Source organism: Galeopterus variegatus, unplaced genomic scaffold, assembly GCF_000696425.1.
Source record: "Galeopterus variegatus unplaced genomic scaffold, G_variegatus-3.0.2 Scaffold731, whole genome shotgun sequence".
NCBI lineage: Eukaryota > Metazoa > Chordata > Mammalia > Dermoptera > Cynocephalidae > Galeopterus > Galeopterus variegatus.
The window spans coordinates 141,304-165,238 of NW_007726842.1; the positions used below are offsets into that span (position 1 = coordinate 141,304).

Here is a 23,935-nt window from a genome sequence, read left to right on the forward strand (position 1 = left end):
CTTTTCCTTCATGCAGCAAGCCATAAACGTTCCTCTGAGAGGGGTGCCCTCCCCATACCAGAGGGAGAAAATGGCTTTTTATCACCAAAGACTGCAATGGACCTGACCAAATAACTTTACCGAAGAAATCCTTATTTTCTAGAGCTTTACACCCCCCATTTATCTCCTAGTGACTCCCCTAGAATTTACTGCCCCTAGCCAGACCCCCTTTGTCATTTCTTCACAAATTTACTGTTCTTTGTCTAAAAAGCAGGCCGGCCTGTTAACTCAGTCGGTTAGAGCACGGTGCTGATAAACACCAAGGTCAAGGGTTCAGATCCCCTTACTGGCCAACCGCCAAAATAAATAAAAAGTATAAAAGCTTCTTGCTTTGGCCCCTTCTTCGGACTTCACTCTCTAATTAAGATCCCCATGTACATGTAAAACTAATAAAACTTGTATTTCTCTTGTTAATCTACCTTGTTTCAATTTGGTTTTTAGATCCAGCCAAAAGAGCCCACATAAGAGCTAAGGGGAGTGGGAGATTTGGAGGTGAAGTTTCCCTCCCCTACCTTTTAAACTGATTAGATCAATTTTTTAAAAGTTCACTGGTATTGTTTTATTAGTCATTAAAATATGCATTCAGTTTCAGTGAAACAAGCGAAGATTTAAAAGGTAAGAGATACAACGGATGCACTACACTGTGACTACTGGAGTAAGAAAATTTAATTTCTTTACACCAGCTGATCAAGATGTTAAAAATGTACTTGTGGTAGACAACTCCAGTTAAATTACAGAACACTTAGCCTCATTTTCGTTTTCTAAATATAAATCATAATGCTGGCCAAGCCTTCTCTCTCATGGGATATTCAAGCTATGTATGAAAAAAATCTAAAAGAAGATTTGTGGAGTTCTTACTATGTGCCATGAATTGACCTAAGCCCGTCACATTTGTAAACTCATATAATCCTGGCATACACACGAAAAAACAGAAGCAGCAGGTACATTTTCTCCATTTTTTAGATGAGGAAACCGAGGGTCAAGTTAACGAAGTAGCTTGCCCTAGGACGCAGCTTGTAACTCCAAGACTTGGGATCTAGTTTACATACAAAAGGTTCCGAGAATCCAAGTACTCCCAAGCCATTTTGCTTTTCGGTCCCCTCCTTGAGAAAGGGATATCGGAAGTTTCGTGTCCTTGTAAGAAACAGAGCTGCTAGCTTTCGTTCTAGAGCAGGGCCATCTGGAGGTTTGGCCACCTCCTTCGTCCTTCCCTCTGCCTCAGCCATCCACAGCCGCTTCCCTCTTCTCCCTTCACTACGCCCTACTTCCTATCTTCGCCCCTCCTCCGCCTCACCGGCTTTTCTCCTCGCTCCGTACCCCACACGTCGCTGCACTCCGGTTGGCGCTGCCAAGTCACCTTGGAAACTCGCCTCCGCGTGGCCCGCCGTCGCGCCGCCGTGACGTAGCCTGTGCGCGGCCGCTGTCGGGGCGGGGGGCGGGGCCGCAGAGCTGGCTGGCCGGCCAGGGGCGGGGCTGGGGCCAGGGCCGAGCTCCCGGCCTCCGCGGCCATCGCTGCCTGCGCCGTCTCTTTTCCTCGCCCTCTCCGCGCCCTCCCGGGCCGCGTGGAGTTCGGTGGCGTCGGCGGCCTCACCCTGAGGGGCACCGCGGCTTCGGGAGCTCGGCCTCCAGCGCGGCGCGATGTCGGACGCCGTGACGGCTCTGTGAGTCCGAGTCCGCGGCTGGGGCGTTGGGCAGCTGCGGGGCCAGGCCGGGTCCGCTCATGGTGCCGCCACGACGCCATCGCGGGGCAGGAAGGCCAGGTAGGAAGGCAGGCAAGGGCCCTGAAATCACCTGCAGCCAAGACCGGGACCGAGTGCCCACGAACAGCCCCACCTCCAGCCCTTGGTGGCAGCCGCGACCTGAACTGACGGCCTCTAGGGGCGGAGTGAGCCGGAGGCTGACAGGGGCGTCTGAGCCCTGTCCACACTCCGGCAATTGAGGAAACTGCTCGTGCGCCCTCGTCGCTGGATTTTACCTCATTCCCCGGGGAGGTGTCACTGGCTTAACTTTTCTCTTCTTCCAAAAGAGGAGGCTTCCTTTTAACAGCTGTTTTCTCACACTCCTCATGAATTACGCGCCCTCGTCGCTGGATTTTACCTCATTCCCCGGGGAGGTGTCACTGGCTTAACTTTTGTCTTCTTCCAAAAGAGGAGGCTTCCTTTTAACAGCTGTTTTCTCACACTCCTCATGAATTACTGTTTAGATCTAAAATAACTAGATGTAGTGACAGGGATGGGCGGGTGAGCGCGGAGTATCCTTTTCCTTTACCACGAGAGGTGATTGGAAAGGTGCCCTGAAGACCCACAACGATTCGCTTCCTCTCAAAGAGTCAAATTCCACTCGTGGAGATCAGGACAGGAAAGACACTTTTAGAAACAGGCGCGTGTCTAGACACCGTCCCTGGGGTGGATTCCTCTGGAGGGAGAGGACAATAGGGTTCTGTATATGTGGAAGTCGGAGAAGCTATTTTCCAGTAAACTATTCTTAAATATACTGTATGTTGAATATTGCTTATTTGTTTTCCTGTGCCGAGTATAATCTGAAGTGTGCAATGGATAACATGAAAGTATGGAGAAAGGTGTTAATTATATTATGACATATTTTGATATTTTTCTTTCATTTGCTTTCAGTTTGAAGGTGAAGAGTAAAAAAGGTGTGATGAATCTCATCCTGAGTTGTTGACATTATCATAAGCATCATTGTGTGATTGTTTTTAGGTGCCCTGAGTTTTTCACCTCCTTTTAGACTGAGATCTGCCAAGTTTTCAGGCATTGCTCTTGAAGATCTCAGAAAGGCCCTTAAAACAAGGTAAATCCCACACTTAACACTTTCATACTGAACATTAGCTAACAATTGTCAGATATTTCTGTTATACTGATTTTCTCATTTTGATATGGTTATTTTTCTAAAATCTCTAACGTGATCTGTATTTTCTAAAAAACAGACTGCAAATGGTGTGTGTATTTGTCATGAACCGAATAAATTCCCAGAACAGTGGTTTCACTCAGCGCAGGCGAATGGCTCTTGGGATTGTTATTCTTCTACTTGTTGATGTGATATGGGTGGCTTCCTCAGAACTTACTTCGGTAGGTAGTTCTTGTCCAGGAATGATGTTACATGATACTGATAATATTACTGTTAACCTACCATACTCTGGCCGTTACTATCTCATGCTTACTGACAGTACTATTTTAAATATCATTTATGTTTTCTTTGATATCGAATTAGTGTTACTTCAAGTTATAACTTAAAGGATGTTCTTTTTTGTTGTTTCATACAGTTTTATTGTGTCTTCTAGGGAGGGTTACTTAGGAAGAGAGTCTGTATGCATATTTTCTTCATATTTGAAGGTGTTTCTCTTGGCTTTTTTTCTAAATTCAATTTCTTTCTCTAAATATTATTTTCTAGTAAAACCACCATCCAGGATGTAAAATAATCTGTCACCACTTAGTATGAACTAAGAAAGCTTTTCGATAAGTGAGTAAAAGTGATCAGAATTTTCATGTACAGGTCACTATTATGCACATGCATGGGTGGATCCACATTTATATGTTTACTGACTCAAACATTATTATGAAGTGCACCGTATACAATGGATTGCCTTCTGTTAAATTTTGTCTGTTGATGATCTCTTGGTAGTAATGTGGAATTTTCAATTCACAGCTAGTTTTTCTTTCTATATGTATTTTATTCTGTTTTGTTAATGATCCCTATAAAAAGACAGCAACTTTTATTTTCAGAAATGACTGCAATTCAACTTACATGTTGCAATCTTAAGACAAATACACAGGCAGAAAGTAGCATTTATAAAATGAATTTAAATGTAAAAACAAACAGTTTGATACTGTAGGTCTTCTCTCACATCATAGTTAAGTAAATATGTAGTTGACACTGACATTGATACCCGACAAATAAATAATTTTTTCACCTTTTTGGAATTAGGATCTGTAATACAATAGCCATTTATTTTTCATTTTTAAAACTCTTCTATAATCTTCTTTCAGATTAATATTCTGTAGTTTTACCTCAAAGAAATCTCTTTAATGTTGACAGAGAACTAAACGTATCTTTTAAATTTTATGTTAGATTTAAATAAATAGTTTGTTTTTTATTTATCAGGTAATAAAATTTATGACAAAGGATTATCTGGTTAAATTATAATTTAGCAATCCATATCTAAGCAAGGTAAAAAGAACCAACTTGTTTGTGGTAATCATTTCACAATGTATACATATATCAAAACACATGTTGTACATAGTAAATATATTCAGCTTTTGTCAATTATACTTCAATAAAGCTGAAAAAACCCCCAACTTGTCTTTACTTTTTAAAAAAGTAAAATCTTTTAGTAAGAGGATATTTTATAATTTCACTATCTAAGAGCATATGTAATGTGTCTAATTCTTTAGCTAGATATGCTCATAAAACTTTTGAGATAAATTGTGTATTTCAAAAAGAAAATCTTTTTATTATGGAAATCTTCTAACATGTACAAAATAGAGATAATGGTACCTTTAACAATTGAATTTTGCCAGTCTTACAAACCCCTCCCCCCAACTTTTTTTTCCTGAAGGTTTTTTTTTTGGCCGCTGGCTGTTACGGAGGTCACCGTGACCTTGGCATTATAAGGCTGCACTCTAACCAACTGACTAGCCCTCCTAAAGTATTTTAAAGCAAACTCTAGCCACATGTCATTTCACTCATAATTTCTTTCTTATTTACTTCCAACTTAAAGTACTTTTAATTTTTTAAAATAGTGATCACTATGCCATTAACATATCTAACAAAATTAATAATTCTTTAACATCATGTGATATCCAGTTCATATTCAAATTTCTCCATTTGTGTCAAGGACTTCTTTTATTTTTTTAGGATCTAAACAAAGATCACACATTGCGTTTGTTATATCTTTTAGGTTACTTTTATCCCTTAACCATATCCCCCCTTCCCTTTATTTTCATGCCATTAATTTGCTGGAGAAACTGGGTCATTTTTCCTGTAGGATATATCACAGATTCTGGATTTGGCTGATTGCTTCCTTGGGGTGTCATTTAACTTGTTCTTTTTTCCTCTTATTTCCTGTGAAATGGTAGTTAGGCCTAAAGTCTTTATTTAGGTTTAGTTTTCACGAAAGAATGAATAACTTGGTGGTACTGGGTACTTCCTACGACATCACAGCATGAGGCAAATATGGTAACAAGTCTCACTTTGGGTGGTGCCAATTTAAGCACTAAGTTCCTCATCAACCTTTAGGTAATAATTGAATATCCATGTGATTATTGTCCAGATAGAGTATTTCATTAGGGGTGGCAAAATGGTGATTTTTGGAAGGGTCGTTCCTTTAATATTTATTAGCCTCAATTCTTTAAGGAGAACTTTTCTACAACTACTATTTGGCTATCCCAAAACATGGTTCATATACAAAAGGTTAGATAAATCTTGATTTTTTTTTTCCTTTATTTATTTTTAGAGTTGCTTAGCAATTTCCAGTACTAACCATTAAGGTTTTTTTGAGTATCATTACAAATTCATAGATTTTTAAAAATTTGTTATGTTTCAAACTGTTGCAGTTATTATTCCTTTTAATGCTTAAACTGTCCTATCTTTGACCAATGGGAACTTCTTCAAATTGGCTCTAGGGTCCTTTTAATATGACCCCATTATTCTTTAACATCTTATTTCCTTTCTGGCACAGGATGTCCCTGGCTTATTTTGTACATTTCCTGCCTTATACCTGAATTTGGCCATTTCTTCTAGGAGCTGTGGATTCTTTTAGTGCATAATAGTACAGGCCACCATCTGGGTCCTAAAGTTGTTTCACTCTTCCTGGGTTATCAGTCATTTTTTCCTAGGCCTTTTCAGTAGGTATAACTAGGGATTTTTTGTCTTTTTTTTTTTTTTTCCACTGGTCTTTATGGGAATCTGAATCCTTGGACCTTGGTGCTACAACACATTCTCTAACCAACTGAGCTAAACGGCCAGCCTAGAGCCTAGGAATTTTTTTTTTAGGAGATAAAAAATCACGAGTTTATACTGATATTTCTAATTTAACTGAAGATTGTTGGTTTTTTAAAAAATAACTTCCTAATAAAATTAGACTTCATTTAATTTTCTCCATACTTCATTCTGTTTCATTGGCTTTCTTTATACTGTTTCCTCTATTGGGGTAACTTCTTCAGTCCTTCAGACATGGCTCAAGAATAGTCTCTCTAGGGAAACTTCTGTAACCTTCAAATTGGTCTGTCTCTTTTTGGTGCTCCCATGGCACCCTGAAATCCTGTCATGGAGCTTAGCATGTTATGCTATATTTTCTTTATATGTCTCCTCTGTCAAATTTTAAGCTCCACAAGGACAGGAAAACCTGTCTTATTTTTTCTTTAGCCCCTACCACAGGCACTGTTGCATAATTCAAAGAGTGTTGAACAAAACTTTTTTTTAGGTTTTTTTTCTCTTTTTCTTTTCTTTTTTTGACGGCTAGCCAGAAAGGAGATCTGAACCCTTGACCTTGGTGTTACAAGGCTGCGCTCTAACCAGCTCAGCTAACCAGCCAGCCCATGAACAAAACTTTTTATTGAAGGTTGTTGCAGCTTTGGTTGGTGATAATATCCTTTGTATGCAAAGCAAACATAGTATTCATAAATTAATCTAAAATATTTTTATAATCTCTTTGACCTTTCCCTTCCAAATGAACTCTAAAGAGTTAAAAATCATGTAATGGCTTTATTTTGGAAATGAATAATAAGGTTTAAAGTCATCTCATAGTTGTCTATGTAACTTTTGCCCCTACAGTATGTTTTTACTCAGTACAACAAACCATTCTTCAGCACCTTTGCAAAAACATCTATGTTTGTTCTGTACCTTTTGGGCTTTATTATTTGGAAGCCATGGAGGCAACAGTGTACAAGAGGATTTCGAGGAAAGCATGCTGCTTTTGTAAGTTTTTACTTTTAAGTGTTTGTTGGGGATGGGTATATTTTTTCAAAGTTTAGAGATGTATTATTTTCTTGAAGGACACATTTTAAGTTATTCAGTTAAGTGGGGTGAAGATGATATAAGAAGACCCTGCTTTGGTCTGTAATCTTACATTTATTCTTCTAATCAACTTAGTATCAGAATATCTTGTGAGAACTCAAAAGTACATAATCACTTTCTTTCTCTTACTGTGTGACATCCTCTGAGTTGTTAAAAATTGTTGAAATAGTCCCAATTAATGTGGAGAGGAAGATGAAAGTAAGGAATAAAAATAATGTCTAGAATCTTTGGTCATTTGCAGATTGGATTAATATCATCTAGATAGTTGTAAAGTTGTTGTAGAACCAAATTCAGAGTTTTATATATTAAAATGAAAATAGTGTATTTCAGGACATGTTTCAAATGTTTGGCTAATCAAATTATATTCTTTCATTGATATAATGTAACATGCTCATTCATACTGTTGAAAGAAATGGTAGTTTATACAGTGATGTATCTTCCTTGTAGAAGGAGAAACTTAAAATTTTTGAGAATGAAGAATGTAGAATTGTCCCTTATTAATCATTTTTTTAAAAAATTTTCTTTCTCATTTTTTTATTGTTAAATATGCAAAACATCAAATTTACCATTTTAACCATTTTTCCTCTCTTTATTGTGTTAAAATATAAATAACATAAAAGTTAACATTTTAACAATTTTTAACTGCACAGTTTAGTGGCATTAAGTACATTCACTTTGTTTTGCAACCATCAACAGTATTTATCTTCACAACTTTTTCATCATCCTAAACTGAAAGTCTGTACCCATTAAAAATAAACTCTACTTATCCCTCCCTTCAGCCCCTGGTAATGACTGTATTATTTTCAGTGTCCGTTAATCCTTTTCTTTTTTGTATACTATTTTTTGTGGGTTAAAATATTATTTCTAGTCTTATCTAATGAGTACATTCTTGAGAAACGTACTCATTATTTCTTGTCATAAGACAAGAAATAATATTCTTGAGAAATACACTCATTAGATTTTTGTCAGGGGCTTTTTTTTCTTCTTCCTTTTTTTTTTTCTTTTTCCCCAGAAGCTGGCCTGTACAGGGATCCGAACCTGTGACTTTGTTGTCACAAGGCTGTGCTTTAACCAACTGAGCTAACTGGCCAGCCCAAGGGCTTTTCAATAATTGATTTTTAGGTGAAGCCTAGAAATGTACACTCATGTGCACACACAAATTTAACTTGCCAAAAATATGAATATAGTTTTTACTTTGTAAAAGTAATAAATATGTATTTCAGAAATTACATGTACATTGTAGTATTAGCTATAGGAATAAATTGTGTGTGTATTAATAATACATGTACAGTGTCAAAAATTTAGAAAATACAGAAGAACACAAAGAAGAAAATAATAAATCAAGGAATAACCACAGACAGTATTTTGGCATATATCCTGCCATTTTTTATTTACTTTTTCTTTTTGAGACTGCCCTGTATGGGGATCCGAACCCTTGACTTTGGTGTTATAGCACCATGCTCTAATCAGCAGAGTTAATTGGCCAGCCCCAGCTATGTCCTATTTTAAAACTTGCTTTTTCCCCTTTATAGTATATTATGAAAAACTTTTTAAAAAATTTCTATAAACTAGAACATTTGTAAAGTATTTTTAATTGTAGTAGTGATAAATTTTCATTGTTGAAGACAAATTATGGTAACAAGAAGAATAAGAATAGTCTATTCATAATCCCACCATCCCAAGACCACTATAAATATTTGATACTATATGGCTATATATGTATGTGTCTATATTCAACGTTATATCTAGCAGAAATAGGTTTAGTGTATGTGTGTATATATATATATATATATATATATATATATATATATATATATATATATATTCTTCTAACCTGGTTTTATTTTTCACATAACACTATATTATGAATATTTTTCCAGGTGAATAAAAAAATATTTTTATTGTCTTTTTTTATTTAACCAACCCTTGGGATTTAGATTGTATTCACTTTTTATGTAAATAACTAGGAATATCTTTGTACTCGTATATAGTTATTTACTTAGAGTAATTCCTGAAAGCATAATGCTGGATAAGCTTAATGTCATTTTTAAAGCTTTTGATTCTTATTACTAAGTTACCATCTACAACGGTTGTACCAATTCATATCTTGGTTAGCAGTGTATAAGATTGGACCCTTAGCAAAATCTCAATATTTACCAGTTTGATAGGTGAACGATGATATTTTGTTTAATCTGCATGTTTTTGGTTACTTTTTAATATATTTGTTGGACAGTAGAATTCTTTTATGTGTTGTCTATGTCTCACCTGCTTTTCTACATTGACTCCATTTTTTTCTTACTAATTTATAAGGGTACTTTAATCACATGGGCTCTCGTGCTTGAATCCTGTCACTGGCCAACTGTGTGACCTTAGGCAAGTTATTTAACCTCTTTGGACTTTCAGCATGGACAATGATAGGCTAGCTGTGGTAATGAAATGAAATCATAGTTATACAGCACAGTGGCTCTCAAAGTGTGGTCCAATCTCTGGGATCCATTTAGGGGTTCCTTTTTTTTTAAAGATGACCGGTAAGGGGATCTTAACCCTTGACTTGGTGTTGTCAGCACCACGCTCAGCCAGCGAGCCAACCGGCCATCCCTATACGGGATCCGAACCCGGGGCCTTGGTGTTATCAGCACTGCACTCTCCCGAGTGAGCCACGGGCCCGCCCTAGGGGTTCTTTTTTTTTGGTGGCTGGCCAGTACAGGGATCCAAACCTGTGACCTTGGTGTTGTAAGTCTGTGCTCTAACCAACTGAGCTAACTGGCCAGCCCCATTTAGGGGGTTCTTGAGGTTAAAACTGTTTTTATTATAATGTTAAAGATGTTACTTGCCTTTTTCATTAACCCACTCATCCTTTCCCTGCTTATCTGAAATGTTATAATAGTGTTGTGAAAAGGGCATAAGCTTTGACATTAGACCAACTTGGGTTTTAATCTTGGCTCTGCTACCTAGATGAGATCTCTCAGCCTCTGTTTGTTTGTTTTGGCAGCTGGTCAGTAAAGGGGACCCTCGACGTTGGTGTTATAACATTGCTCTGTAACCAAATGAGCTAATTGGCCAGCCCTCTCAGTTTCTTTATCAATAAAATGAAAATGATAATACCTACCTTGCACGGTTGAATACTTGGCATTAGCTGCTGTTATTTTTAATAATAGTTATACTATTATAGGTCTATTCTGGATTTTTTGTTCCATTCCTTTAAGTTGTATCTGACTAGTCCTACATTATAACATGAGTTTAATTGAATTTTTTATCCCTTTATCTGTATTTAGTTTGCAGATGCTGAAGGTTACTTTGCTGCTTGCACAACAGATACAACTATGAATAGTTCTTTGGTAAGTAATACGTTTCTCATCAGGAATGGAACAGATGGAGTTGATCCATGGCAGGAAGAACTGAAACAGTTTAGAAGGCACCACAGCCATATCAGTATATAGATATAGCTCAATATTGGGTGCCCTCCATGAGAATTGTAAATTGATACTTTCCTTAGGGAGATGCAGGGTCTTGAGGTAAGAAATTTGCTACCTCTGAGGAGAGAAAAAGGAAAGTAGTTAAGGAGTGGAAATAGTAAAGGATAATTCTTTGTTTCTTACTAACTTTTTCACTTTATGTGCATTATTATTATCATTTAGAAACAAATATTTTTGTTTGACACTGAGAATATCTAAGCAGATTGTTTAGTCATTTATTCCTCACATTTTTTAGAGCATCTAATAGGAGTTAAGTACTAGTTCTAGGCTATGAAAATACAGCTTATGTTTTAGTGTGTGGAAATGTGTGAGAGGAGACAAGTAATAAGCAAGCAAATAAAGTAATTGATATAGTCACTTATTTTGAGTATTTATAGTCTACATGGGGAGACAGTATGTAAAAATCTGTTCTTTTAGACCATCAGTAAGGCGTGTCCTTAAAATGTATTTTTATTTTTATATTATTGTTTATTTTTATTTTTATTTTATTGGCAACTGGTCAGTGAGGAGATCTAAACCCTTGACCTTGGTGTTATAACACCACACTCTAATCAACTGAGCTAACCCTAAAATGTATTTTTAACAATACTTCTTTTCTTTCCAAACGTGGCATTCTATTTGAGAAAAATTTTAAAGTTGCTGTAAAATTTAATACCTGTTTGTGAAGCACTGGCTTGGTGACCTTATTGACAGTACAGTTCTTTGTTTATTTGTCTGTTTTTATAACTTCAGTTGCATGTGGGGTAGGTTACAAGGACCCGTAAAGAGTTTCTTTTCCCTGGGATCTTAAGTGTTGACAAGATAGTCTAATACTACTTGTCTCTATCAGTGCAGAAGGCAGAGATGAGATGGCTGTCTTCTCTTCTGGCTACCCTTTTACCAATTCTCGCTATTATCTCTACGATGGATATGTCAAATTGCTCAAGGCCGGATGGAAAGTTCGGTATACAATGGAAAGTCTACTTCCAGACTCTGTTGTCTCTTCATTTACTGAATATTTTTCATTGTCAGAGTTCTATTCCAGGAATTATAAGAGAAATCAAATAAATAAAAAACATTTTTTGTTAATTTTTAAGAAACAAGCTAGTTGGAGAATTGTGCTTTAAATATAGTTTATCTGAAGAATATTTGCAAAAACAGTTGAAGAATTTGGAATCACCCGAAAATTTGAACCTTTAGAGCATAGTTCGTCAAACCTGACTCTAATTGTATTGTCTACCACTTGATTATTTTATATCTCAGCTTGTAGAAAAGTTCCTTTTTATTTTTGGCAGCTGGCTGGTATGGGGACTCGAACCCTTGGTCTTGGTGTTAAAATACTGTCCTGTAACCAACTGATCTAACTGGCCAGTCCCTAGAAAACTTCCTTTAAAATACCTATTTCATAAAGCTATTGTGAGAACTAATGAGAAATTAATGTTTAACTGCTTTGGATTTGGCACGCGATACATAGTAAGAACAGATTAGTGGTAGCTATTTTTGTTGTTGTTATCAATTAACCTTGTAAAAGTTTTCAAGAATTTTTGGTTTTTGTTGAATCTTATGTAATAAGAGGAAACAATTTGGCAAATATAAATACATACTGTATATTTGATTGTCTGTTCATTGTCTGCCTTCTACTTTAGACTACATGATCATTCAAGAAGAGGCTTTGTCTTTATGCACTCTTGTAGTCCCAGGACCTAGAACAGTGCCTGACATAGTAGAAGCTCAGTATGAATTTGTTAAAAGAATGAATGAAAAGGGATGGGAAATAATCTGTTACCAGAGAAAGACAGGTCTGTTTTTGTGACATTTAAATACTGGATATTTTAATATGGCAATGCTGTCGTATTACATTTCTAAACTTTAAATTGATGTTTTTCTGTCATAGGTCCTGTGTGGATCAGTTGAGTTTTCTTTTTAAGTCTTAGACATGCATTTTGGGAAAGTTATGCTATATGTAAACATGGTGGTAAACAACTGTGTTTTAGATAGTATCTGTATACCATTAATTTAAATTTTAGCCAGTATATCAGCTTTTATACTCGCTGTTTCTATTCATTTCTGTTACATTCCAGAGTGAACCTCTGTATGTTCCTGTGAAATTTCATGACCTTCCAAGTGAAAAACCTGAGAGCACAAACATTGATACTGAAAAAAGTGAGCAAAACTTAGAAATGTATAACTTAGAAATGGGTAGAAAATTTAGTTCCATTCATTCAACCTCAAAACTTAGTAATTTTTGTAGGTTGACTGGAATCACCTAGCATTCCATATTATGTTGCCTTGGCCTGCAGTCTCTGGAAATTTGGCTGGATTATGAATCTGATATAGTACTAATATAATCATTTTTGTATTAATTAAACCAGAAATAATTTCCAAATACCAGAAATCTCTATGGTTTCATCATATATATATATATATATATATATTTAAGTGAACAATATCCTCTTGAACATGCCCTCAAAGACCTTAGTGGCAAATTATAAGAGTTTTGCTGGTTCTGTGAATTTAGTAAAGAAGGCCAGCTTCAACATAAGGCACAATATTTATCCATAATTTCCCTTGCAAGGAATGGACCTATAGAGGAATGTTCTGCATGCTTGCCCCAGGAAAATAATTCTCATAAATTGAGTATCCATGAGGAAAAATTCAAATAAAGTTTTACTAGAAATGCTATAATAATAATAATCATACTAAATTCCTGAACCAGGTGGTTTTATATATATATAAACACACACACACACACAAGTGAAGAAACTTTGAATATTGGTCTCATTTTAAACCCTTTAAAACATTTTTATAGCTGAAACTCTTGAATGAGCAAAGCTTCCCCAGGTAATAGTATAACTCTGGTTTTCTTCGACTGTCTTACTCTGATCATAGATGAATTAAATAGTATGCATTTATCAATGAACTAAAACTTGTGACTTTTGTTGGTTGCAAGAGGGAACATTTCATGATTTTGTACTATGCTTTTCCTTTTAAGCTCCCAAAAAGTCTCGTGTAAGGTTCAGTAATATCATGGAAATTCGACAGCTTCCATCAAGCCATGCGTTGGAAGCCAAATTGTCTCGCATGTCTTATCCTACTGTGAAGGAACAAGAATCCATACTGAAGACGGTGGGGAAACTGACTGCAACTCAAGTAGCAAAAATTAGCTTTTTTTTTTGCTTTGTGGTAGGTCTTGTCTGTATTATATGTTTGAAACTTGAATTTTAAGACCGTATACTTACCAGCAATATAGTATTGACATCTAAGACTATCAGGTTGTTTAATTATGACTTTACCTCTGCCACCTGGCATTATTGGGAAGTTAGAGTGTTGAAGTTATTAAATGCTTTTCATACCTCAAAGAATTAGAATTCAGTAAGTCCTATAACACTACAATTATTTACACACACACACACACACACACAGAGAATTCAGTAAGTTCTCCAGAAGTTGGCATTGCCTCAGGGTCAGAATTATGAATAGAGATATTTTACATGTGATGTGTGCAAGGGGAGAATTCAGTAAGTTCTCCAGAATTTGGCATTGCCTCAGGGTCAGAATTATGAATAGAGATATTTTACATGTGATGTGTGCAAGGGCTAGTAAATATTCAGATAAGAGTTTACTGTGTACATTGATTTTTTCAAATAAGTGTTTTTGTAGTTTTATGTTAAATTCATGTAAATGTGGTCAAGTATTATTTTAGAAAGTACTCGCAGTAAACATTTTAATAGAATTTCCTATAGTATTATAAAATGTGCTTAAGATTTCAAATAGAATAATGATATAGTAAATAAAATATTGATATTTTGGGCTAAGCTGGGATTAGAGACTTGTCTGAGTTAGTGAAAACTCTAAAGTGTAGAATTTAAAAAATGAATTTCAGTGCTATTTTATGAACATGTAATTGGAAGTACCATAATACAAGATCGTTTAATATGGGCCTCTAAGATACAAATTGATATTGAGCATCTTAAAACACTAGACAGTCCAATGCTAATGTCAATATTATTAGCCTGATTGTAAGGTTTTTTTAAGTCATTATTTTACCTCTCATACTGTACATAGCCCATTTTTCTCCATCCCCTGGCTGAATAGCCTCTACTTTAGCGATACTTGAGTAATATATTCTGCTATGCAAATCAAAAGAAAATCTTTGGGAATATTAATATGATAATTACATATATAATAAAAATAGTTTGAAGGCTCTTATGTTTGGTTATGCTATTAGTTGTGATTTCTATTTGCTTGCTTTAAATAAGTATAAGGCAGGACTAAAATATATTAATTATATGCTACCTAATTTCCAAAGGAGACTTGAGGTGACGTATAATAAAAGCATCTGTATGGTAAAAGTTAAAACAAGGGTGAAAAGATAAGAACCAGACTAATGAGTAATTGGAGTGAAAGCTGGCTATGGAATGGGATAATTATATCACAAACTTCAATTTGAAAGAAGAAAGCTACTTCGGGTGAGCACATAATTCCTCTCTAGGCAAATGGCAGGAAGGCAAAATGAAAACCTCAGAGTTACATATCATATTATCTATTAAAAGGAAGTATTTCCCTTCATTGGATAAAGCAAACTTTTTCCTGACTCAAAACTGTTATAATAATGTATTACATAAATTATTATGTAATAAGGCACTATTCTGTATAGCAGGTTTACAGATATGTGCAGATAATAGCCTTTAAAAAATTTTTTTTGTAATTATGGTAAAATAAACATAACATAAAATTCACCGTTTTTATCATAAATTATGTGTACAGTTGGTGGCATTAGCACAGTCACATTGTTTTTGCAACCATCACCACATCCATCCAGAGAAGTTTTTTCATCTTAAAAGACTGAAATTCTGTATCCATTAAACAATACCCCCCATTCCCATTTCCCCCAGCCCCTGGCAACTGCCTTTCTATTTTCTGTTTTATGAATTTGACTACTCTAAGTACCTCATATGAGTGGAATCATACAGTATTTGTCTTTTTGTGACTGGCTTATTTTACTTAACGTAATGTCTTCCTTAACATAATATCCGTGTTGTAGCATGTGTCAAAATTTCCTTCCTTTTGATGGCTGGATAATATTCCGTTGTATGGATATACCACATTTTTATTCATTCATTCGTTCATCTGTCAATAGACACCTTCAATAGCCTTTTAAAAAATTCAACCTGAAATATTGTGAGAGCAGACAACTGTGATAGTCTTTAGTAAAGACATTTCTGTAGGCAATCAGTAATATATATATAGGTCAGGTATGTAGCTTTTTGGAAACCTAACTTACTATAGTGGTAAGCTTAGATAAGGGCTGGAGCAGTGCTGTTCAGTATAAACAATATGCGCCTCAAATGCAGGCTACTTTAGTTTTAAACTTTCTAGTTGACACGTTAAAATATAGGGTAAAAAGAAACAAGTGATGGTAATTTTAATACTGTTTTTATTTAAGCCACTGTAAGTAAAATATTTTAATATGTTATCAATATAAATATTATTGATGAGATAATTTACATTTTTTTTGTACTAAAATCTTCTAAGTACAGAGTGTGTTATACTTAAAACACATTTTATTCAGACTAGCCAATTTCAGACTAGCCACATGTGGCTACTGTCTAATGTATTGGACAGTGCAGGTCAAAAGGAGTTAATGGTTACTATATTTGTTAGTCCTCCTTGAATATATTTTGTCTTATTAGGACTTAGGGTGTTTTTTTCCCCTGTAAAATATAATGATATTGGCTTTATCAAGAATACCTTTTATTATAAATCCAGAGGATATGAAATCATTATCTCAAAGAGATATCTGCACCTTCATGTTCATTGCACAATATTCACATTAACCAAGATATGGAAACAGGTTGGATGGATAAAAAAAAATGTGTTACATTTTGAAGAGAGGTCTTCAAAAAGTTCATGGAAGGATTCACATTATCTTTTAATTTCATTTTTCCACAAACTTTTATATACACACACACACATATGTATACTCTAAATATTATTCAGCCATAAAAAAGAAGTAAATTCTGCTATTTGCAGTGACATGGGTAAACCTGGAGAACATTATGCTAAGTGAAATAAGCCAGACACAGAAAGAGAATTACTACATGATCTCACTTTCATGTTTAATATAAAAAAGTTGAACTCAACAATCAGAGAGTAGAACGATGGTTGCCAGGGACTAGGGGATAGGGGAAACAGGGAAATGTTGGCCAAAAGTTACAGACTTTCAAATGTTTGCCAAAAGGTTATGGGTATGTAATGTATAGCATAGTGACTACAGATAATAATACTGTATTTACTTGAAATTCGATAAGAGAACAGATTTTAAATGTCCTCATCACACACACACACACACACACACACACACACACACACACACACACACACACACACACACACACACACACACACACACACACACACACACACACACACACACACACACACACACACACACATTCACACAAAATTGTAGCTATGAGTGGTGACAGATGTGCTAATTAATCTGACTGTGGTAATTAGTACATAATGTATACATTGTATACCTTGAATATTTATGACTTATGTCAGTTAAATATTTTTTAAAACAGAATACCTTTTATGATAATTTAAAGATGAATTACTGCTCATGAAATAATGAAATATTATATAAGTTGTTTGCTATAATCATTAGCAATTGGTTGCCCTCACCTTTGGAATAATGGAGGGAGACATTGCGAGGATAATTTTTATTAGAGCATAGTTGATATGAGTCTTTTTTTTGTGATGAGAGTGCCTTGGGTTGAATGCCAGAGAATGGAGTTTTGGGAGAGGTGGAGAATCGGAAGGTCTTCCTGGAAGGAGTTCATAGCTAATGATGAATTCTTTCAATCTTTGAATGCCTGCCATCTAAGTGATCTGTTTTTATTTCTTTACATTGCTTTAGCAGGGACCAGTGAGGTTGTTTAGAAAATGAGCACAATAGTTAAGTAGTAAAGAGGTAAGAGAAGTGGGTCAAAAAACCTAATTTTCACCCTATGAGCATTATCCGTTCTTGCAGAAAATCTCTGAAAGATAATTAAGGGCAGAGTCTTCTGCCTCTTTCCTCGCACTTCAACTACAGGCAGGTTGTGGCTTCTATTGCCACATATGCTTCATATTGCCCAGTTCACCAATTGTTAGCTCATTTTCTTACATTTACTTTGGCAAATTTGGAAGTGGATTTGACCAAGCAATCCACTTCCTAGCATATACTTAAGTGACACTAATGCACATATATATGCACCAAGTGGCATGTAGTAGAATGTTCATAGTAGTACTGTTTGAGATAGCAAAAAAATGTCAATTCACGAAAAAACGGATGATTTAGGCGTGAAAATAAATGAACTCTGGACATATGTGTGCATGCATACAAACACACACAATTAAAAGGAGGTCTTATTTTTTATTCTCTAAATCAAAGTAGGCCTAGGACTGGAGATGTAAGAACATCCTAGACTAGATGAACAGAAGAGAAGAAAAAAAAAGAAAATTCTCATAGCTGGAAAACTTTCTTCACTATATCCAACATTATGAGAACTCTTTAAGTTGTATCTCCAAAGTGAGAATCAGAGAAACAATCACAATTTGCTAGTAAATTTCACAATTTTCATAAGAAACGGGGGTACTTCAATTTCATGGAAAGATTGGTATTACCTTCAATTCTATTTTTCCATGAACTTTTTGAAGTACCCTTATACTTTTCAGTTTCCAAAGTGAATGTAGTCTTTCATCAATCTAGCTAGCTAGCAGGTTTCATTCATCTCATGGATATCATCTTATTCAATAGATATTTCATTGTGTTATATTCATCTGTACATATTTTAAATGTTGGAGAATTTCCCAAATTTAAATTTTTAAGGTAAACTTAAGAATACTAGCAGTTCTTGGATAAAGCAAATCTTAAAGTTGATTTGACATTTAATTTTACTATCATTTTTTTAAAAACCTGAATGTTAACTTCTTAAGGGAAATTGGATAGCAAGATCTTAGGTCCAATTGTAAATATTTGTCCTTTGTGGGCTTGTGAGTTTTTAATGCAAAGCAGCTTTTAAAACTGCTTATGGTAAGGGCCGGCCTGTGGCTCACTTGGGAGAGTGTGGTGCTGACAACACCAAGTCAAGGGTTAAGATCCCCTTACCAGTCATCTTTTGGAAAAAAAAAAAACTGCTTATGGTAGTGTTTAGGAGGATATAAAAAGGAGGAACTATAAATTATAATGACAGATAAAAACATCTTTCATTAGGTTTCACTTTGCTTTCTTTGTCTTTAGTGGTTTTTGGCAAATTTCTCATATCAAGAAGCACTTTCAGACACACAAGTTGCTATAGTTAATATTTTGTCTTCAACTTCTGGTAAGAAATTATTTTCAAAACCTTCATTATAAATCAATATATATATTTCTGGTATATATGTGTGTGTATGTATACAAATAGTTCTATCTCGTTATAACTTACTACATTAGTTCTAATGTACATTAGTGTATTATAACTTTCTTAATCGTTACAGTTTCATGCCTTAGCTTTGTGCTATTTATGTTCCTTCAAATTCTTTACTGTGTTTTTTAATACTACGGTATATTAATGAAGTTTTGTAGGCTGACTCTTTCTATTTTTTTTTTTTTTTTTTTTTTTTTTTTTTTTTTTTTTTTATTGAACAGTATTTATATTTAATGTAAGGACTATATTTGACTTGTGATGACATCATTCCATAAGGGAAAAAAATTTTTTTTCATATTTGTCTCCCACACTATCCAGTGCGCCACCGGGCCGGCCAAGGCTGACTCTTTCTATCGTAGTTGCCTTTTCCTTCACAAATCCTTTTCAGAGATCTTTTCCTAGATCCTTTGGCTAAATGTAATTGCTTATTTCAGAGCTATAATTTACCCTGTGATAAGTGTTTTATTTTTAAGATTGAATCACCTTCCAAATTTGGAAGATAAAAAAAGTATTATTGAGGTTGTAAAAATAACTTTTTCATGCAGGCTTGATTGTGATGAGTTCAGAACATTACTCTGAATGCTCGATTGAACTCTCTTATTAGTTTTAAATAAACAGGACTGTACTTATCAGTATTGTTGAAATAAATATGGTTTAATTTAAAGGCTGTTTTTATGTATGATCTTTGAGCATTTCAACCTAGGTAACTGCAGTCTTCTTTTTAGGTATTTACAAATGACCAAAAATAATAATAATAATAATAATAATAATAATAGTCATTTAAAAGTTAGGCATATAATTTACTTATTTAAACAATGAAATTGGTAGTAAATAATGTTGACGGTATTTAAGCTTACCTATTATTTTTTCATCTTTTCTCCCTATAGGACTTTTTAATAGTCATTTAAAAGTTAGGCATATAATTTACTTATTTAAACAATGAAATTGGTAGTAAATGATGTTGACGGTATTTAAGCTTACCTATTATTTTTTCATCTTTTCTCCCTATAGGACTTTTTACCTTAATCCTTGCTGCAGTATTTCCAAGTAACAGTGGAGATAGATTCACCCTTTCTAAACTATTAGCTGTAATTTTAAGGTAAGAATGTAGTGTAATAGCTAGTGTACTCTGCTTAAAAATATGTTTAAAACGTTTCTGGTAGTGGTACAGGATTATAATAGAAAGGCAAAGGAAGAGGAGGATAAAACAAGGCTTTACGTGGACATTATGTGACTCAGCCCTGCGTTAAATCCTGGGCTAATTTTCCAAACCTTCCAGGGTAGGGTAACTGGAGGGAAGGTCCCCAGGGCAGCTTGTCATGTGCTTGCAAACTAAGTATTACACTGACATTCACATTAAACTTAATCTGGCAACTTAATCCTCATAACCTGCTATGTTTAGATTTCCTTTTCCTAAGACTTTTTGTTTTTATTTTGATTTCTCCTTCTCTTACTTATTCTAGAAATCTAACATTCAGTCTTCTCTAATTGTTTCAACCTCAGTGATCTTTTAGTTATTTTCTGTATAATTCACTTGGGAATTTTATACTGTGGTGTAAAATCAGTATGGTTGATAACTATATTTAAATCTTTTATTTTTACTTAACTTTGTGTATGCTTATCTTCCCTGCTGGATGTTTTGTACTTCTTTGTGTCAACAAAGGCCTAGCATAGGGCTCTGACCATAGTACTCACAAAAGGTGTATTGATTTGATAAAGCTGTTATTTTTGTGAGAGAAAATCAGAAATTGGAAAAGGTAATAGAATAATTTAATGGAGAGAGAACTAGGATTGAATTAGAGCTCTGCTGTTTGCCACTCAGTAGTTTTAAACTCTCAGAGAGTTTCCTAGTTGAGACGATGTTGATAATATCTACTTTGCAGCCTTGATTTAAAGATTGGAGGTAATGTATATAAAGTGACTTATCATAGAGATTGATACTCAGCAGTCATATAAGACTGGTAGCTCTTATTATTATGTGTTTTTCTCTTTTGGATATAAGGGTAAATTGGCCGTGGCAGTGTCAGTGGTCAGTCTGGTTGATCCAACTAATTTGCCATTTAGACTTTATGGCCACTAGGGATTTTTTCTTTTGCATGGTTGGCTAACAAGCAAATTTTTGCACTAGGGAAATACCATACAGTATATTTTTATTGGAGAAATAAATGAGGTTTTATTTCACTTTATTCAAAATATGTGCTAATTTCAAAGTTTTCTTTGCAATATGATTATAAAAAGCTTGGTAAAGAAGGAAATGGATATAAAATATTGAACTTGCAAGTATTTTGACAGAGTACGTTAATCCTCGTTAACGTAGGTCTACAACTAAGGAGAGCCAACTGCCAGTTTTTGTAAGTAAAGTTTTACTAGAACACAGCCACTCTCATTCATTTGCATATTGTCTGTGGCTGTTTTAGCACTATAGTGGTAGAATTGGGTTACAACAGAGACTCTATGACCAGCAAGTCTAAAAAGTTTACTGTCTGTCCCCCTAAAAAAAGTTTGCTTGACCTGTAGTCTAGAAAAATTACTTAGAAATTTTTTGTATATTATATGTTCTTGAGAATATTATATTAAACACTGTTTAATACTTTGTTTTGAACTGGCCTTATACAATGAGATTCAATTTCTGAGGATATAAAATGATTCGATATAGCAGCAATCTTGAAGGTAATCTTCTGATAAGCTAAGAATATTATCACCATCATCTAAATGTAAACCCAGCCCCTGGTTTTTAATATGTTATGGTTACTCAGTAAATAACAGGTGAATCTAAATTCAAACAATGATTGTTCAACAGAAAATTATGATGATTTAATTGAACAGTATTTATATTTAATGTAAGGACTATATTTGACTTGTGATGACATCATTCCATAAGGGAAAAAAATTTTTTTTCATATTTGTCTCCCACTGCCAACCTGGTCATTCTGATCAGTAGGTGAGAAAATTAGACTGATTTTTTAATAAATTAGCAATATTTTATCTGCTTTAAAAAATGAGTACAATTTACAAGACGTATAGAAATAGACTGTGTAAGCTTCCCAAGGATAAGAACCACATCTCTCTTGTTCACTGCTGTAACTCAGTGCTTTGTTCATATTAGATGCTTAATAAATAGCAGTTGATTGAATGGGTCTCTACATCCTTAATTTAGTCTTATTTTTATTTATTAAAATCATGGGATTAATCAGATTATTTAATTATGTAAGGATAGTTTTACCATTAATTTAGATTTTACCAATAAGCATGAATAGTGCCATTGCTAAGTTTATATGGGTTTAATATATTTATATCTGCAAAAGAAAGATTGGAAGAAGGATAACAAGTTAGTTAATTCTTCCCAAATTGAAAGCCAGTGGATAGCATAGCATGTAAGAGCACTGGACTCTGGAGCCAGGCTGCCTGTATTTCAGTTTAGCTGTGTGACCTTGATCAAGTTACTTCACCTCTTTGTGTATTAGTTTTCTCATGTAAAATGAGAATGGTATAATAATGCCTCTTTATATGGTAATATTGTATATTTCGTGACGACTAAGTGAGTTAATACAAGTATAACACTATTGATAATATTGTTAACAGCATCACTATATTCTTTGACAGTTTTACCTGAAGTTGAGATTAGTCTCGATCACTTGTAAATAATTTTTACCTTTATGATTAGCCTTCTAAAGAATTTATTATTTTGCTCATTAGTAATAACTGCTATTCTCATAGCATTGGAGGTGTCGTGCTGGTAAATCTGTCAGGCTCTGAAAAATCTGTTGGAAGAGATAAAATAGGTAAGTACCTGACTGCATTCTCTCTGTCAGAGCATGTAAGAAAGTTTTGTGCATATTAAACATACACATAAGGAGGGTGGGCATTAATGAGGCCTTTCTTAAAACTTTTCCTCTGGAAATAATGTTTAAAAAATTCATGTTTACAGAATTCTTATATAGCCTTCACCCAGATTCTCCAAATGTTAAGAACTTACATAAGTACAGTACCGTTATAAAAATAGGAATTAACATTGGTTTCAGTACTGTTACCTAGTCTGTAGACCCTTTTCAAATTTCACCATTTTTTTCCACTAATGTTCTTTTGTCAGTCCAGAATCATTTGTTGCATTTAGTTGTCATGAGTCCTCAGTTTCCTTTAAACTGGAACTGTTCCTCAGTCTGTCTTTTATAACCTTGACACTTTTGAAGGGTACTGTTCAGTTGTTTTGTAGAATGTCCCTCAATTTGAATTTGTCTGACATTTTCCTTACGGTTAAATTGAGCTTGTGCATTTTTGGTAAGAATATCATGGAAGTGATATTGATTCCTGATCAGTGCATCATACCAGAAGACACATGATGTTGGTTTGTCCCATTGCTAGTGATGTTAATTTTAAGGTGATGTTCGCCAGGTTGCTCCAGTGTAAAGTTAGTAGTTTTTCCTTTTGTAAGTAATAAGCATCTTGTGGGGGATACTTTGAGGCTGTACAGATTGCCTGTGGCTGTCATATTTTTACCCACTAATTTTGTCATTTGCTCTTGATTATTACCTGAAACAGTTACTACTTTGGTGAGCATTTAGTTTTTGCTCCATTGCTTAGATTTACCAAAAACAAATGTAATCAGAACCCAGCTTTATGGTTTCCCTCTGGATATATATTTATATATTTGAAGTTTGTTGAATAGAATGATGATCTCTAAACTACTAGTTACCACCCAGTGAGCTGTGCCTTGAACTACCTCACTTCTTTCTCCCCAAAGCAGTTGAGTATACACAAAACAGTATGTGTGTTTGTTGTGTGTGAGTGCAAGATGTTGTTGACAGACTTTCCCTTTGCTTTTTTTAAAAAATTAAAATAATAAAATAGATTTAGTAAAGCGTTGATCTTTTGAATAATTGATTAAAAGTATTGAATATGGTCAGTTGGCAGAGGCACATTATTTAGCTGTTTTTTAAAGGCTTACTTAAATGTTTT

At 34.7% G+C, this 23,935-nt stretch overlaps 1 protein-coding gene across 1 annotated transcript in view; it reads left to right on the forward strand.

Annotated features, from left to right (window-relative positions):
* The first annotated feature begins 1,603 nt into the window (after positions 1-1,603).
* SLC35F5 (solute carrier family 35, member F5) overlaps positions 1,604-23,935 on the forward strand; it is a 39,346-nt gene continuing 17,014 nt past the window's right edge. Inside the window, exons 1-10 of the mRNA XM_008571856.1 lie at positions 1,604-1,799; positions 2,757-2,847; positions 2,984-3,125; positions 6,829-6,972; positions 10,347-10,409; positions 12,608-12,689; positions 13,519-13,709; positions 18,814-18,895; positions 19,991-20,078; positions 22,697-22,761. Of these exons, the coding sequence (XP_008570078.1) occupies positions 1,760-1,799; positions 2,757-2,847; positions 2,984-3,125; positions 6,829-6,972; positions 10,347-10,409; positions 12,608-12,689; positions 13,519-13,709; positions 18,814-18,895; positions 19,991-20,078; positions 22,697-22,761 (988 nt within the window). The 5' untranslated portion in view covers positions 1,604-1,759. The remainder of the gene's footprint in view (positions 1,800-2,756; positions 2,848-2,983; positions 3,126-6,828; positions 6,973-10,346; positions 10,410-12,607; positions 12,690-13,518; positions 13,710-18,813; positions 18,896-19,990; positions 20,079-22,696; positions 22,762-23,935) is intronic.